Source organism: Onychomys torridus, chromosome 7 (assembly GCF_903995425.1).
Source record: "Onychomys torridus chromosome 7, mOncTor1.1, whole genome shotgun sequence".
Taxonomy (NCBI): Eukaryota; Metazoa; Chordata; class Mammalia; order Rodentia; family Cricetidae; genus Onychomys; species Onychomys torridus.
This window is the reverse complement of record NC_050449.1, coordinates 58,805,274-58,821,991: the sequence shown is the minus strand read 5'-3', so window position 1 is coordinate 58,821,991 and position 16,718 is coordinate 58,805,274. Positions and strand designations below refer to the sequence as shown.

At 41.4% G+C, this 16,718-nt stretch overlaps 1 protein-coding gene across 1 annotated transcript in view; it reads right to left on the bottom strand.

Moving 5' to 3' along the window:
* The window catches only part of Clpx (caseinolytic mitochondrial matrix peptidase chaperone subunit X), a 36,482-nt gene that overhangs the window by 19,413 nt on the left and 351 nt on the right, over window positions 1-16,718 (bottom strand). Inside the window, exons 2-3 of the mRNA XM_036193761.1 lie at window positions 7,900-8,060; window positions 6,287-6,404 (exon numbers count right to left, since the gene is read on the bottom strand). Coding sequence (XP_036049654.1) covers window positions 6,287-6,404; window positions 7,900-8,060 — 279 coding nt within the window. The remainder of the gene's footprint in view (window positions 1-6,286; window positions 6,405-7,899; window positions 8,061-16,718) is intronic.

The following is a 16,718-nucleotide window of genomic DNA, read 5'->3' as shown; positions in this document are numbered from 1 at the left end:
ATTTGGAGAGAGCCAACTACCAAAGGCATGTCCTGATCTCTACACATGCATACACATAAAATAAATGTATTAAAACCAAACTATTTTATTCATTTCCACTAGGTTCTTTTCCTGATCTAAAATTCATTAAGAGTTGGCTGCAATTCAGCTATCCATAACTAGAGATAATTTTTAAAACTAGTTTGAGAATATAGACTAATTATTTACTGAAATTTTTTTTAAAGATTTATTTATTTATTATGTATACAGAAGAGGGTGCCAAATCCCATTACAGATGGTTGTGAGCCACCATGTGGTTGCTGGGAATTGAACTCAGAACCTCTGGAAGAGCAGTCGGTGCTCTTAACCTCTGAGCCATCTCTCCAGCCCCTGAAATTTTTTAATGGACTGTGACAAGAGTGTAAGTAGATTTTCTATCTTTTTTATAAAAAATTTCAGTACTTAAGTTGAGATAAAACGATTTAACTGCTGAAAATGTAAGAGATACATTTTTTTTTCTTTCTCAGACAGGATTTCTGTTTAGCCCTGGCTGTCCTGAAATTCCCTCTGTAGATCCACCAGCCTCTGCCTCCTGAGTACTGGGACTAAAGGTGTGCACCACCACCGCCTGGCAAGAAGATAAGTTCTTTAGATTACCTTGCACATATGATCATTTCTAAAACTTCTTGCAGTAGGCAGGAATTAACCCAGAGACCCATGATAATGTACAGAGAAAGGCTTTGGGGCACTCAATCCTAAATGGAAACAAGCCCCTCCCTCAAGGCTCAGGGTCTATGCAGAATTGGCGTGAAAAGATTCTGAGAGCCAGAGGTGACTGATGGATGACGCTAAGGAACTAGCATCTTTAGACACAACAGGACTGATGCACGTGTGGAGTCAAACAGACTGTGTGGCAGCATGCAAAGGCCCACACAGGTTAACGTCAGAAGGGTTAAAAAAGGAGTAAGTAGACACAAGAAGCTTTCTGTAATTGGTAGCTGCTGGGAAAAGGAAAATCACTTTTCTCTAATGGAGCATCACTAGGTATATCAACCATACTCGTTCTAGAGTAGTTAGCCAGGGCTGGAGAGATGGCTCAATGGTTAAAAGCACTGGCTGCTCTTCCAGAGGTCCTGAGTTCAATTCCCAGCAACCACATGGTGGCTCACAACCATCTGTAATGAGATCTGGTGCCCTCCTCTGGCCTGCAGGCATTACACTCTATATATATTAAATAAATAAATCTTAAAAAAGAGTAGTTAGCCATCACAAAACTGTTCTTCTAGAGGACCCGGATTCAATTTCCCAGCACCCACAATTGTTGGGTGATTTCCTACAGAGCTGCAGCTGGTTTGATTCTGGATTGTTAGCACCTAGCTTTGATCTGCCTTTTGTGACTGCTACCTTCTGTCTCTGGTACCTCCTATTTGAAGTCCTCTCTAAGAGTTTCCTAAGGGTTCAAAGCCTATGCAAACTTGGTTGAGCGGCAACCCAGAAAACTGTGGTATGGTATTCCTTAACTGAGAATTTGCATTTGGCACTGTCCCTTTGGGGATCTTAAAATAAGAGGTTTTGGGATACAAAAATTAATTTGCTAAAGATGTAAACTGAAAAACAATAAAAAGTCCTTTTTTTTTTTATTAGTTAAGAAATTTTCTGTTCATTTTACATACCACAGATTCCCCCGCTCCTCCCTCCTCCCCAGCCTTCCTCCTCCACCCCCCCCCCCCCATTCCCACCTCCTCCAAGGTAAGGCCTCCCATAAGTCAGCAGAGCCTGGTACTTTCAGTTGAGGCACGTCCAAGCCCCTCCCCCTGCACCAAGGCTGTGTAAGTTGTCCCACCATAGGCACTGGGCTCCAAAAAGCCTGCTCAAACAGCAGGGTGGGACCTGATTCCACTGCCAGGGGCCCCTTAATAAGCAGATCAAGCTAAACAACTGTCTGGCTTATGCAGAGGGCCTAGTCCAGTCCTACAGAGGCTCCACAGCTACTGGTCCACAGTTCATGAGTTCCCACTAGTTTTATTTTGTTGTCTCTGTACATTTCCCCATCATGATCTTGATGCCCCTTGCTCATCATAGACTCCCTCTTCTCTCTCTGAGATCTCCATGAGCAAACTGGAGGGAGAGGGAGGGGGGGATGGAGAGAAAAGGATGGGGGATGAGAACATAAGGAAACAGGATGGTCAAGCTGGATAGGGACAGATTGGGAGAGCAAGAAAAGAATAACATGATAAAGGGAGACATCAAAGGAACAAGAAGAAACAGGGAGTTAGGGAAGTTCCCAGGAATCCACAAGGATGACCCCACCTTAGACTACTAGCAATAGTGGAGAGGGTGCCTCAACTGGCCTACTCTGGTAATCAGATTGGCAAATACCCTAACTGTCATCAAAGAGCCTCCATCTAGTAAATGATAGAAGCAGATGTAGAGATCCACAGCCAAGCACCAGGCTGAGCTCCAGAAGTCCCGTAGAAAAAAAGTCCTTTGATAAGCTATGAGGAGTCAGTCTAGAAAGGTTGATTTCCCTGCAGCTGGAAAGGCTTATTTTCTCCTCAAAGTGCCTCAGTATCTTGATTCCACTGACCCACGTGAACCCACACCCCATATACAACACCACATGGTGGGTCATAATTGTCTGTAACTTCTTAATTCTGGGGGATCTCACTCCCTCTTCAGGCCTCTGTGGGGACTGCACACATATAATGCACAGACATACATGAAGGCAAAATACCCATACACATAAAACAATTAAAAAATTATTCTCAAAAAATAAAATGAATCTTTAAAAAGCAAAACAAGGGTTGGGGATTTAGCTCAGTGGTAGAGCACTTGCCTAGCAACCGCAAGGCCCTGGGTTCCTCAGCTCAAAAAAAAACAAACAAAAAAACAAAACAAACCTTTAAAAGAGACATTCTATTAAAACAACAAAGTATTGTTTTTTTCCAGTAGCAAATTTTAAATTAAGGACTGACTCATACATACTTTGTATTTACTGATCACCTACAAATGGTTAAAGAAATATCAAGCCATCAAGTCCACAAATTAACACAAGTTCAAATATATAACCACCATTTCCCATTAAAGAGAAAACAGTGAGCATCTTTGTTCTCTAATAAGGTGCAAGTTCACAGCTGTTACTGATGGGAAACAGGGCAAAGGATTAAAGGGCAGAGAAGCGTCTCATCTAGTTGGAGCTGTGTAACAGGAAAATCTGGCTTGGAAACAGATGACCAAAGTATTTCTCTATGGAAATTAGGTCAAAGGGAAAGAGATTAAACACCAACATATCTCATCTGTGCTTGATACTGAAAGGCTGCTTAAATTTAACTTGAGGGCTAAGCAGTGTGGTGCAAGCCTTTAGTCCCAGAACTTGGGAAGCAGACGCAGGTGGATCTTTGAGCAAGTTCAGGACAGCCAGGGCTACACAGAGAAACCCTGACTCAACAAAACCAAACAAAAATTTAACTTAAATATTAGATTTGCAATACAAGTTTGTAGTGAAGCATGTTCAGTATATATTCAAGTTCAAGAACTCAATTTTACTTATTAAAATACTATGAAGGTGACATGAATTATAAGGCAGAATTTATAACCCTTAGAAATACCCTTAAAGTGGCCATACATTCCCATGGGCTGAAGGCCAGGACAGAGCAATAGGGGAAAAGTAGGTCAGTGAGCTGACCCAGAGGGTCAAAGTGCACGCTGTCAAGATCGATGGCCTGAGTTTGACCCCTAGGGTCCACATAAAGGTGGAAGGATTGGGTAACTATTGCCTTGCTTGCTGACCTTGACCTTGATATCCTCCCTATGCTAATTCCCTGTGAGATTCCACCCTCCAGAATGCTTAAGGGAATCTGCATGGGATCGAATAAGGGTGACAGCTATGTGACTTGATCTGTTAGTGGGGTCCCTGGCAGCAGGTCCAGGACTTATCCCAGGTGCATGAACTGACTTTTTGGAGCCCATTCCCTGTGGTGGGACACCTTGCTCAGCCTTGATACAATGGGGAGGGGCTAGGCTCTCCTTCAACTTGGTATGCCAGACTTTGCTGACTACCATGGGAGGCCTTACCCACTCTGAGGAGTGGATGGGGATAGAGCAGGAGGGAGGTGAGGAGGCAGGAGAAGGAGAGGGAGGGGGAACTGGGGTTGATATGTAAAATGAAAAAAAAATTAATAAATAAATATATCTAAAAAAAAAGGTGGAAGGAGAGAACCAACTCCTTCAAACTTCACTTGATCTACGTGTGTGACCTCACACATGCACACACGTGCAAACACACGCACACACAATAAATAAATTTTTAAACAAATAAACAAAACAAAAAAACTTAAGGGAGGAGGAAAGGGAGAAAGTCAGCAGATTGCTGGTATTCCCTTTTTCTGTTTCTGGTGGGCCATCATACATCCCGAGTGGCCACAATGTCCTTGTCCAAGTACACAGAGCCAAGTAACATGGACTGAATGTCCTGAAACCATGAACTGAAAGAAACCCTTCCTCTTTTCAAGCTGTCTGGTCAGTACTTTGTCACAGATACAAGGAAAGTACCTGACACGGATGCAGAGGACAGTAGCTGCAACCAGGCCACATGGTCCACAAACTGTTTGGCCTTTTCCTGTAAATGTTTGCTGACTGGAGCTATATTATGTTTAACAGAAACTGTGAAGCAAGTATCTGGACATGGGTCGAATACACAGAATACATTCAGAGCTCTTCAACAATAGAGACAGCCTCATTTAAAAATGAGAAGTCTTCAAATAGTCGTTCATCTAGCCAAAGAACACCCACAAATGGCCAAAAACATACGAAGATACTAGACATTATAGGTCATCAGCAAAACACAGATTAGAACCACACAGTGAATCCTCAGGGCAGTGCTCTTACCAAGTGAAGGACGGCAATTCCCAGACTCTAGACTCTATTGTGTGTGTGTGTGTGTGTGTGTGTGTGTGTGTCAAATGTGTCTAGAAAATTTCATCATTCACTTCCACCACTTTCATTCTATATTGTGATCCAAATTAAACTTTATTCAGATTGATTTTTTTTCTCTTTTACCAGCTAGATCCATGAAGAATATCTTTATATTCAAACTGTTCAAGAGCTACTTTTAAATTATTATATAAGCCGCAGGGTGTGGTGGTGCACACCTTTAATCCTCGCACTCAGGAGGCAGAGGCAGGTGATCTCTGAGCCTGAGGACAGTCAGGTCTACAAAGTGAGTTCCAAGACAGCCAGAGCTACCTATGTAGAGACTCTCTCAAAAAAAAACCAAGTCTTCCCAAAACTATAAAAATATGCCATGTGGGCCAGACAGTGATGGCACACGCCTTTGATCCCAGCACTCAGGAGGCAGAGCCAGGTGGATCTCTGTGAGTTCGATGCCAGCCTGGTCTACAGAGCGAGATCCAGGACAGGCTCCAAAAGTACACAGAGAAACCCTGTCTCGAGAGAAAAAAAAAAAAAGCCATGTGTAGTACTCTTTGACATGATACTGAAATAATATTATGGTAAATATGAAAATTTAACTAAAGTATTGGTATTAGAGCTAAAATGTACAGTGAGGGTGATTGTAATCCTATTCTTAGGAGGATGAGAGCATGGAGGTCAAGTGGCTACACAGCAAGATGGTCTCAGAACTTGGAGAAAGAAGGAAAGAGAAGAAAAGAGAAGGAAGGAAGGAAGGGGAGGGAAGAGGGGAGAAGAAAAACAAGGAAAGAAACCTCTGACCATGACACACAGGAAGGCTAACGTGTGATGCAGTGTAATTGTCCCTTGACTGCACTTAGCTTAGCGTGTAGGCAATGAGTCACTAGATAAATTGCACTTTGCTCTTATAGTTCAGGGCACTACCAGAAGTAGGACACTGATTTCTTCTTTTAGTGTCTGAATCATTAGTAATCAAACATTGCCTAAATTGAGGGATTATCTCTTCTGGTACATCAGTACCCAGAGAAGAAATTATCTTAACACATGAATGATTGATCTTCCCCACATATGAGATACTTACTAAGTATTTGAAGAATGTAGCAATATAGTATAAGTTTTGGTTTTTCTAAAACCCAATGAATACACACATGAAAACTCACAAAATCCAAATTTGAAATGAACATTTTGAAGCAAATTAAACAAGTGAATATTTTATCTCTTACAGTGCCAAGTCCTACCGACATCCCAGGGATGCTAAGTATTTTTAGAACACTCAGAGAATCACTAAAGTTCAGGGTAAAAATAATTCTGGTTTTTCATTTCTATACATCCAATGGCTTACAGAAAAAGGGAGGGGAAAGAAAATTCAAATACTTACACACAAAGGTCTCTACATGTGTGCACAAGTCGCCACATTTGGGACAGCGAAGCTGGTTTCCTCCTTTCCCAGAATTCCCAGAGCCTGATTTCTTACTGCTTCCTTCACTCACTGATTTCTAATGTTCACAGAAGAGAGAGACCGTCAGTCATTGGTATCAGATACCATTATAGATGCAGCTTAACGATAAACAGGAATTTGTACTAATCTTATAATTTCCAGGCTGGAATTAGTAATAGTAGTTTGTATCTACTGCCACTGGTGTCAAAAGATCTACCATAAAAATCAAATCAGTTCTAGTTTAGCGCATGTAGTTATCTGAAAACCATCTTTTAAAAATATAATCTATACTAACATGAATATTAAATAGCTTTCTTTCAAAGACTCTGTAAGTACAAGGAAAGAAACGTTATTCTATATAAAGTAATTCTCTTTGATGAAACCAATCAAGAGTTATCATGACAGGAAGAAACTTTTAACATTCTTTTTTTTTTTGGATCTGTAGCCCAGGCTGGCCTGAAATATGACAATTCTCCAGCCCCACCCTATTGAGCACTGAGATTATAGGCACCAGCCCACCAGACTGGCTTACTCCGATAAAGAACTTTTCCATCTCATTTCAAACAGCCATTTTACTACTCCCAAGTCACCCCTAGTATTAAACCTTAACTATTCTAAGTAACTTTCACAAATCTTATTTAAAATGGAAACATTTTACCTAATACAGAGTCATGGCCAGGATTATGTATGGAAATGAAAATGCCTAGGACTATATATATATAATAGTTCAGGTATAGTTAAATTTACACACTGAAAAATAGTAACATAATCTCAGTAAACCACTAATCATCCACTTGCTAGTTACAGTACAGCTGGACAGAAAATGGAGAAGTCTAAGATTTTAGATAGAGGACAAACCGTGGCCTGTTTTTTCATCTTTACATTTTATGTAAATGTATGTAATTTTATGTAAATGTATGGGGGTTTTGCCTGTATATGTCTGCACACAACATGTGTGCCTGTGGAAGCCAGAAGAGGGCATCAGATGTCGAGACCAGAGTTAGACAGTTGTGAGCTGCATCGTGGGTGGTGGAAACTGAAGCTCAGCCCTCTGGGAAAGCAGTCACCTCTTAACCATTGAGCCATCTCTCCGTAAACCCATAAAATGAGTGGTACACTGGTATAATGTTAGAGTTGTGTAAGAAAGCAGGAAATGGCTACTCCTCACTCAGTCCTACTATGTGGTCATTTAATGACATTTTAGTGCTCTGGGGTGTCAGAACTTTATATAAGTATTGTACAGCACAAAGTACTGGATAAGCTGGGCATGGTGGGCACCTAGAAGGTTGATGTGGAATGACCCTATTCCAGGCCTGCCTGGGTTACACAGCAAGTTGCAGAATAGCCTAAATCATATAAACACTGCCTCAAACAACCACAACTAACAAATAAAATACAAGATCAAATCAAACTTTTATGCAATTTATAGTTCAGATTGTTTTACAGAATTCATACTTCCTAGAGAATACATTTAAGCTAACATGCAACACTATTATTATATTTAGCTCTTTAAAGGTGGGAAATGTATAGATGCCAATAAAGACAAAGATAACCTTATTGCCATCTCCGGAGCCATCTTTGTTAGTCCCATCTTTTGAGGCAAAGTACGCTGGTGTTTCTGAAAAGGACCTCAGAGGAGCTCTACGCAGGATCTGAGTGTCCACACTCCCCAGTCTTCCTAAAATGGGCACATGAATGCGCCCACAAGAAATACCTGGAGGGAAAAAGAAATCTATTAGTTCTCCATACCAAACACTGGTATGTTCATAAATCCTCAGTAGGAACGGGAGAGACTGCTCAGTGGTTAAGAGCTGCCTTCTGATTCCAGAGGACCTAGGTTGGACTGATCTCCATCCCAGGAGATCCAATGACCTCTTCTGTCCTCCCCAGGCACCAGACACGTACACAGAACAACACACTCATACATGCAAGTAAAACACCTACACACATAAAGTAAATGCTAACTTTGACCAGTAAAGCTACACACCAAGGGAGAAAAAAGTAACACCATCAGAGTCAAAGGCCTTTCAAAAACAAGCCAGGACTCTGAATGATTCCACAAGATACATTGTTGTCAGATGAATCACTTAAAAGTGAGCAAGGGGCTGGAGAGACGGCTCAGAGATTAAGAGCACTGGCTGTTCTTCCAGAGGTCCTGAGTTCAATTCCCACACCCACATGGTGGCTCACAGGCATCTACAATGAAATTTGTAGCCCTCTACTGCCATATAGAACACTCACTGTATATATAATAAATAAATAAATCTTAAAAAAAAAAAGTGAGCAAGATCAGCTGAGCAGTGGTGGCGCAAACCTTTAATCCCAGCACCCAGGAGGCAGAGACAGGTGGATCTCTAAATTTGAGGCCAGCCTAGTCTACAAAATGAGTTCCAGGACTGCCAGAATTGTTACACAGAGAAACCCTGTCTCAGAAAATTAAAAGAGTGAGCAAGATCATGTAGGCTCTTTTAAAATGACAGATGTTTAACACTTGTTTTACTTGTATGTTTTTGAAAAGGGCCTTTATATGCTATATTTGTGCTTTTTGTGCACTATCTCTACCCTTGAGAATAAGCATATCATAACAACTCTTGCCTCTTTGATTAGCGGGGGCAGTTAGCACTTCTTTCAAAACTTACATGCTTTCCTACTCACAGGAGGTCTCAGTAGAAAATCTGAGACGATGGTTAGAGTGGTGGTTGTTAGGGATGGAGGAATGGAGAGTTTCGGTTGGATAGAGTTTCAGTTTTACAAAATCAAGAGTTATAGACATGGATGGTGGTAACGGACGGTGGTAATGGTTGAACACTGCAAATGTACAGCTGGAAAAATGGCTCAGCAGATAAAGGTATTTGATGTGCAAGCTTGAAGAATGGAGTTTGATTCCTGGAACCCCCATAAAGATGAAGGAAGGCCGGGCGGTGGTGGCACACGCCTGTAATCCCAGCACTCAGGAGGCAGAGCCAGGCGGATCTTTGTGAGTTCCAGGCCAGCCTGGGCTACAGAGTGAGTTCCAGGAAAGGCGCAAAGCTACACAGAGAAACCCTGTCTCGAAAAAACAAACAAAAAACAAAAAACAAAAAACAAAAAAAGAAGGATGAAGGAGAAAACTGCCTCTACAATGAATCCTCTGGACTCCATAGATGTGCCGTGGCATATAAACCCACAAGCACACATCACAGATACAAGTGAATAACAGTAACTTTAAAAATATTTAATATGTATTTAATACTACTGAGATACATTTTAAAATAGTGAAGACAAGCAGAGAATTCAGTGTATACTTTTAGTCTGACATATAGGAAGTTCAAGGCCAGCTTGAGTTGATTTAACAACCTGCCTCAAAGAAAAATACATCACACACATGTACACACACATGCATGCACACACATACCCCAAATCGGGTAAAGTGGCAAGTGTCTGCAATTCTAGCTTGTAATTTTAGCACTCAGGAAACTAAGGTAGGAGAATTCCTAGCTGGAGGCTATCCTGGGCTATGGGATGAGACCCTGCCTTAAAAAAAAAAATTTAAAAAGGATAGAATGGTAGTAGTGCAGGCTTGTAATCCCAGTACTTAGTCCAAGGTCATACTCAGCTACATATTGAGTTTGAAGCCAGCCTGGACTAAAGATTCTACTTCTTCCCCCACCCCCCACAAAGTTTCTCTGTGTAGCCCTCCCTGGCTGTCCTAGAACTCACTTTGTAGACCAGGCTGGTCTCAAACTCAGAGATTTGCCTGCCTCTGCCTCCAGAGTGCTGGGAATAAAGTATTATTTGTATTCCTCTCTTGATGGATTTTTATATTGCTCTTTGTGTTGTCTTCTTTTACCTTTTCCTTTTTTTTTTTTTTCCTTCTAAAGACAAGGTCTCTATTTGTAGCCCTAACTGAACTGGAACTCAATATCTAGACCAGGCTGACCTTGACTTGACTCGTGGAGATTTCCCCTGCCTCTGCCTTCTGATTGCTGGGATTAAAGGTGTTCTTAATTGATGATTACTGGGTATCTATGGATGAGGGCGGGCATATGTGGGTGCAGTGGAAGAGGCCAGAGGAGAATTCTGTGCAGTCAGCTCTCCTTCTGCCTTCACAAACAAAGAGGTGCATGCATGGCCTTTGATTAAGCAAAATTATATTTTATTTCAGTACTGTGGGTTTACTAAGAACCTTAGCTGGGCAGTCATGGCACACAGTGCACACCTTTAATCCCAGCACTGGGAGGCAGAGGCAGACGGATCTCTGAGTTGGAGACCAGCCCGGGCTACAGAGTAAGTTCCAGGACAGACTCCAGAGCTACACAAAGAAACCCTGTCTCAAAAACAAAACAAAACCAAAGAACTTTACATAAACCAACAGACTACAGTGAATCACTAAGGTGGCTTGCTAACAGTTTACCAAAGTGCTGTTAGGAGGTACTAAGTAAAACAATAAAAGTGGTAGAGGAGAGATTGGTAGTTAAATTTAAGAAAACATTTTTCTGTCATTTTATTCTTTGTAAAATTCTGAACTCATTCTTTAAATTTTATTTTCATGTGATCAAGGACTTGCATGACTAAGTATACAGTGTTTCCAAACACAAAAAACAAAGCAACCACAGAGTCACCAAAGAAAACACTAGCAGAAAAAATAATTCATGTGTCATTTAAACTTCTGAAGGTATTTCTTTACTAAAACTTTTCATATGATACCATAGTGCTGTTTTAACATGCTGTAATCTAGGACCATAAACAAGATGCCAAGCTGTAACACAGGTGGTTCTCAAACTCAAGTGTGCATCAGTACTGCCTGGTGGATTTGTTAAAACACAGTGCAGGCACTCTTCCCTGGTTCTGCAGAAGGTTGGAGGCAGGACCCAAGAATGACCTTCTAACAAGGTCCTAGGTTGATGTTGATGCTGCTGCCAATGCTACTGCCCTGGGACTGCACTTCAAAAACAACCGTACTAAACAAAGAGGCCAATCACCGATCATAAAACCATCACAGAAATTATAAGGCACTACAGCAAACTCATCGGGGCTTCAACTGTTTTTTTGTAACATAAAACGTACATACTTTGGTGAAATGTTTGGACAGATTTCAGACTTTTTGAATGTATACTATAAAATACATAAAGAAAATTCAAGATACTAAGCTAAAGATTTTTTTAAAAATTAAGGCTTGATGGCACACTTATTACAGCCCCCAAAAGGCTAAATTAGGGGCCAGTGAGATGGCTCAGCAGGGAAAGACATTTGTGACTAGCCTAACAAAGGGAGTTCAATCCCTGGTACCCATATGGTGAAAGGAAAGAACTAGTCCCACAAATGTCCTCCACAACAGAGGGTTTTTGTTGTTGTTGTTTTTTGTTTGTTTGTTTTTCAAGACAGTTTCTCTGTGTAGCTTTGGCCGTTCCTGAAACTCTCTTTGTAGACCAGGCTGGCCTTGAACTCACAGAGATCCGCCTGCCTCTGCCTCCGGAGTGCTGGGATTAAAGGCGTGCGCCACTACCATCCAGCCAGAGTGTTATGATACATGTGCACAGGCACATCCCCACACACACAAAAAATAAATAAAATGTAATTCTTTTTAAGGAAATGTGGTTTTGAGGGAGGCCAAAAGCAAGATTTTTTTTTTTTTTAGGTCTGGGCCAACTCAAATTGTACTATGAAAATATATGATTCTGACTGGTGACAAATTCATAGATACTTCTAAAACTATGATTTGTTGCCTACCTTGATAATTAAAGAAAATGCCATTTTTCAGTTAAAAATTGGTGGAAATAAGGCTTAGAAACCTGATTCCTATCTATGGACCCCTGAAGGTCCTGTGAACTTCAGGTGAAAAACCCCTGAAAGCCAGGGAAACATTTCTGTACATTTTGCAACAGTTTGGTGGCAATGATAAAAGTCAGTTAAAAGTTAAACCATTGTGAACATCTGTCATATAGATAAAGCCTTGCAAGTTTCAGAGCAGCTGCCTTTTAAAATAATAGCATAGGAATGTCCATTGTAAGGCTATTAAGAAATAGGAGGAAGCTAGGCCTGGTGGCACAGATCTTAGTCACAGCTGATTTGGAGGCTGAGGCAAGAGGATGGAAAGTTCAAGGCCTGTCAGGGTTACAAAGTGAATTCAAGACTAGCCTAGAGAATTTAGTGAAAAAAACAAAATATTCAAAGGGCCAAGCATATAACTTGGTGGTAGAATGCTTGCCTGGCATGTGTAGGTGCCTGGTTCAATTCCCACTATGGCAAAAACAAACAAAATAAAACAAAAAGAAAAATATACGAGAAGCCAGGTATTATGGTGTACGCCTGTGATTCAAGCTGATGCAGGAGGATCACAAGTTTGGCAACAGTTCAGACACAGTGAGAAAAGACTTAACTACATCATGAAATCTTATCTCAAAACAAAGACATAAGAAAGTAATTAACTCAGTTTTTAATTTTTTAAAATGTGTATGGGCATTTTATCTACATGTAATCTACGCAATGTAACACATGTGTGCCTGGTGCCTGTGGAAGCCAGAGGGTCACTAGAACTGGAGTTACAGACAATGTGAGCTACCATGTGGGTGCTGGGAATTGAACTTGGGTCCTCTGGAAGAACAGTTGGTACTCTTCAGAGCTCTATCTTCAGACCAAATTTATTCAGCTTTTAAATATTATTCTTAACATATACATTTAATACATATTTAATTTCCTTTTCTTTTTAGGACAAGCTTTCATTCTACAGCCATGCGATTCTATTCTCTTCTACGGCTTAAAAACCACGATGGCCCTCCAAAGTGCTAAGGTTATATACAGGCATGAGCCCATACCACACCTAACATTGTTTGTATAACCCAGAATGGTGTGAACACTCTACAGAGCTGAGGTTGACTTGAAATCCAGATCCTCCACCTCCCAATTACTGGGATCATCTTTAGATTCTTGTACTTTATTTTGATCTAAGGAGCCTAAAAACTTTACAAATGATCCAGCCTAAAAAATAATAACAATAATCGGGTCTGGAGAGATGGCTCAGAGGTTAACACTGGCTGCTCTTTCAGAGGTCCTGAGTTCAATTCCAAGCAACCACATGGTGGCTCACAACCATCTGTAATGAAATCTAGTGCCCTCTTCTGGCCTGCAGGCAGACATGCAGACAGAACACTGTATATATAATAAATAAATACATCTTAAAAAAAAAATAAATAAATCTGGGTTTGGTGATTTAGCTCAGCGGTTGAATGCTTGCCTAGCAAGCGCAAGGTCCTGGGTTCATCCTCAGCTCTGAAAAAAAAAAAAAAATCCAATCTATACATTTTAAATAGCATGAAAGAATGAATAAGCAATAGTAGAGTGTACTCACAAAACAGTCTCAAAAAAGATGAAAAGTGATTACTGATTTTAGTGACAGTATTTTAATTGTGTAATAACTGGTGAAGAAGAAAGTAAAGCTAAATCTTCTCTTATAAGTTTGGCCTCAAATCTCTAGCACAAATTGAAAAAGAAAAAATATCAAAAAATATCTGCAACTTAGCTGGGCAGTGGTGGCACACACCTTTGATCCCAGCATTCGGGAGGCAGAGGCAGGCAGATCTCTGAGAGTTCGAGGTCAGCCTGGTCTACAGAGTGAGTTCCAGGACAGGCACCAGAACTACACAGAGAAACCCTGTCTCTAAATAAATAAATAAACTTTAATAGATATATCTGCAATTTAACAAGTGCTTACTGCATTTTTTTTTCCCCGACAGAGTTTCTCTGTGTATCTTTGGCCGTCCTGGAACTCACTCTGTACACCAGGCTGGCCTGGAACTCAGAGTATCTGCCTGCTTCTCCTGCGTGCTGGGATTAAAGGTATGCACCACCACACCTGGTTGCTGACTGGATTTATTAATTTTTGCTGGGATTTTTATTTTATGCACTAGTTATTGTTTTGTGATCTCTCTTTAATAAGGAAAAATAACATGATTTCTGTAACATTTGATGGGTTTTTAACTAAGTCCATTCTGCTAGAAAGAAAAAAAGAGATCTTAAATGTTTTTATGCACTTGCCTGGCATACTCAAGGCCCTGGATTCAATCCTCAGTACAAAAAGATCAAATCAAGAAGTTTTGAGAAACCAGACTTGCTTGTGAAGGCCCATGACTCCTGCACTCCAGAGGCAAGATAAAGAAATCATGAGTTCAAGGCAGCCTGGTCTACCCAGCAACACTGCCAAAATGAAATGTCTCATCGATTATTAACTCTGCCCTATTTAATCTATTATAATTTGAGTACCAGAGGAAAGGAAGAGGGAAATAGGACTAAAAATTAAGGTAAGTGCACTATATAATCATGAAAACTATGGTCAACATGTTTGACCTCTTCACTCAAGACATTTGTATTAAGTGATACCCTTTGTCTTTTGGGTGATTCAAGACAGGGTTTCTCTGTGTACTCCTGGCTATCATGGAACTCATTCTCCAGAGCAGGCTGGCCTCAAACTCAGAAATCCTACAGACTCTGTCCCTGAGTGCTGGGATTAAAGGTGGGTGCTGGGATTAAAGTTGTGGGCCACCACCACACTGAAAGAACACCCTTTCTAAAAGGATTGGATTAAAAGAAGTCAGAGGGCTGGAGAGGTGGCTCAGAGGTTAAGAGCACTGGCTATTCTTCCAGAGGTCCTGAGTTCAATCCCTAGCCATAGGGATTGCACAACCACCACCCGGCAAATAAGGCAGCCGGGTGGAGGTGGTGGTGGTGGTGGTGGTGGTGGTGGTGAACGCCTGTAATCCCAGCACTGGGGAGGCAGAGGCAGGTGGATCTCTGTGAGTTCAAAGACAGCCTGGTCTACAGAGCTAGTCCAGGACAGGCTCCAAAGCTACAGAGAAACCCTGTCTTGAAAAAACAAAAAAACAACAACAAAAAAAAAAGAAGTCAGAAACTGAACTTATATGCAATTGTACAATTCTTTCACCTAAATTCAGGGTCAACACTGTCAATGAGAAATTAATGGGCATCAAGTACTTCTGAAGGTACATATTTAAAATACAAAGTGCCTCATCTATGTCAAGCACATTTAAAATTTGTTTACTATATATGTATACTCATGACCATTTGCAGGACTGTTCTCTTTCTACCTTGTAGGTACCAGGGTTGAACTCACAGCAAATGCCTTTTTTGTTGAGCTATCTTAACAACCCACATGTCAAGTCCATTTAAAAATATATCTATCAGCCAGACGTGGTGTCACATGCTTTTAATCCTAGCACTTGGAGGCAGCACTCAGGACTGAATTCAAGGCCAGCCTGACCTACCAAGTTCTAGAGATCCGCTTGCCTCTGCCTCCCAAGTGCTGGCATTAAAGGCATTCACCACAATATCCTGCTGACATATCAAGAACTTCCTCCTGTCCAAAACACATTACCGTTGTTAATGCTGCTGTCTACCAAATTCAAACATGGAAATTTTACCTAGCCCTCAACAAATGTATGCCAAATAAATGGGTTAAAATTAGTTCCTTTCAAGTGTTTACAAATCAAGCCTCTGGAATTGGGACATCTACTTGTTGAAGTGTGGCAATCTTTTAAGAATAAACCTTACGTGTCACTTAATACAACATGCTCCCACCCACATTAACTCCATTTCATATGTATCATAAAACTGTCAATCATACATTTAGTAAGCAATGAAGATTTTATAGTTAATCCAAAAACGTAGGAAAACAGCCCTTAATGATCCAAGGCTCGTCATGAGAAGACGTCTATAAGATCACAAAGTCTAACAGGACCTAGCGTCAGTCTGATATGCATAGATTTGAGGAAAAGAAAAATGAGTTTCTTTCCCGGAATCTCTTGGCAGGTGTGCACTCTGTCACAGGCCCTGATGAATACAGAGGCAAAGTAAACAAGAGCCACTCTTAGGGACAGATTCCAGCTGTCAAACTGGGGAAGCCAAAGAGCGACTGTTGCTATGTGTGAGTGTTTGAAGAATTCCAGTAGTCGTTTCCCATCTCCCCAACTACTTTCCTAGAACCCCGAAGTTTTCCAAATATCTGGCAGATCCGTGAGACCCGTGTTTATGTTCCAGCGTCGCCGACCGCACAATGACAGTGACACCCGAGTGTTGCGCTGGCTGCCTGAGTCCAGGCGGCTAGCCGGACAACCGGGTACCCGGAGGCCCGCAAAAAGTGGCAGGCCCGAATAGAGCTGAGCGATTGTCACTTTTTAACGACCGAGTGCAGCACTCGGTCCCTCTCCCAGAGTTGAGGCGAGATGGCCCCATTCCAGCCACAAACTCCGGAGGCCTGGAGAGCACACCGGCGGGCGACAGCACACGTTGTTTTCTTCAAAACCAGACCGCCAGCTACTTTGGAGGCTCGCAGCGCCTCGCAGTCCTCATGCCCTCCTCCCCAGGGTCCTCACCGGTCCCC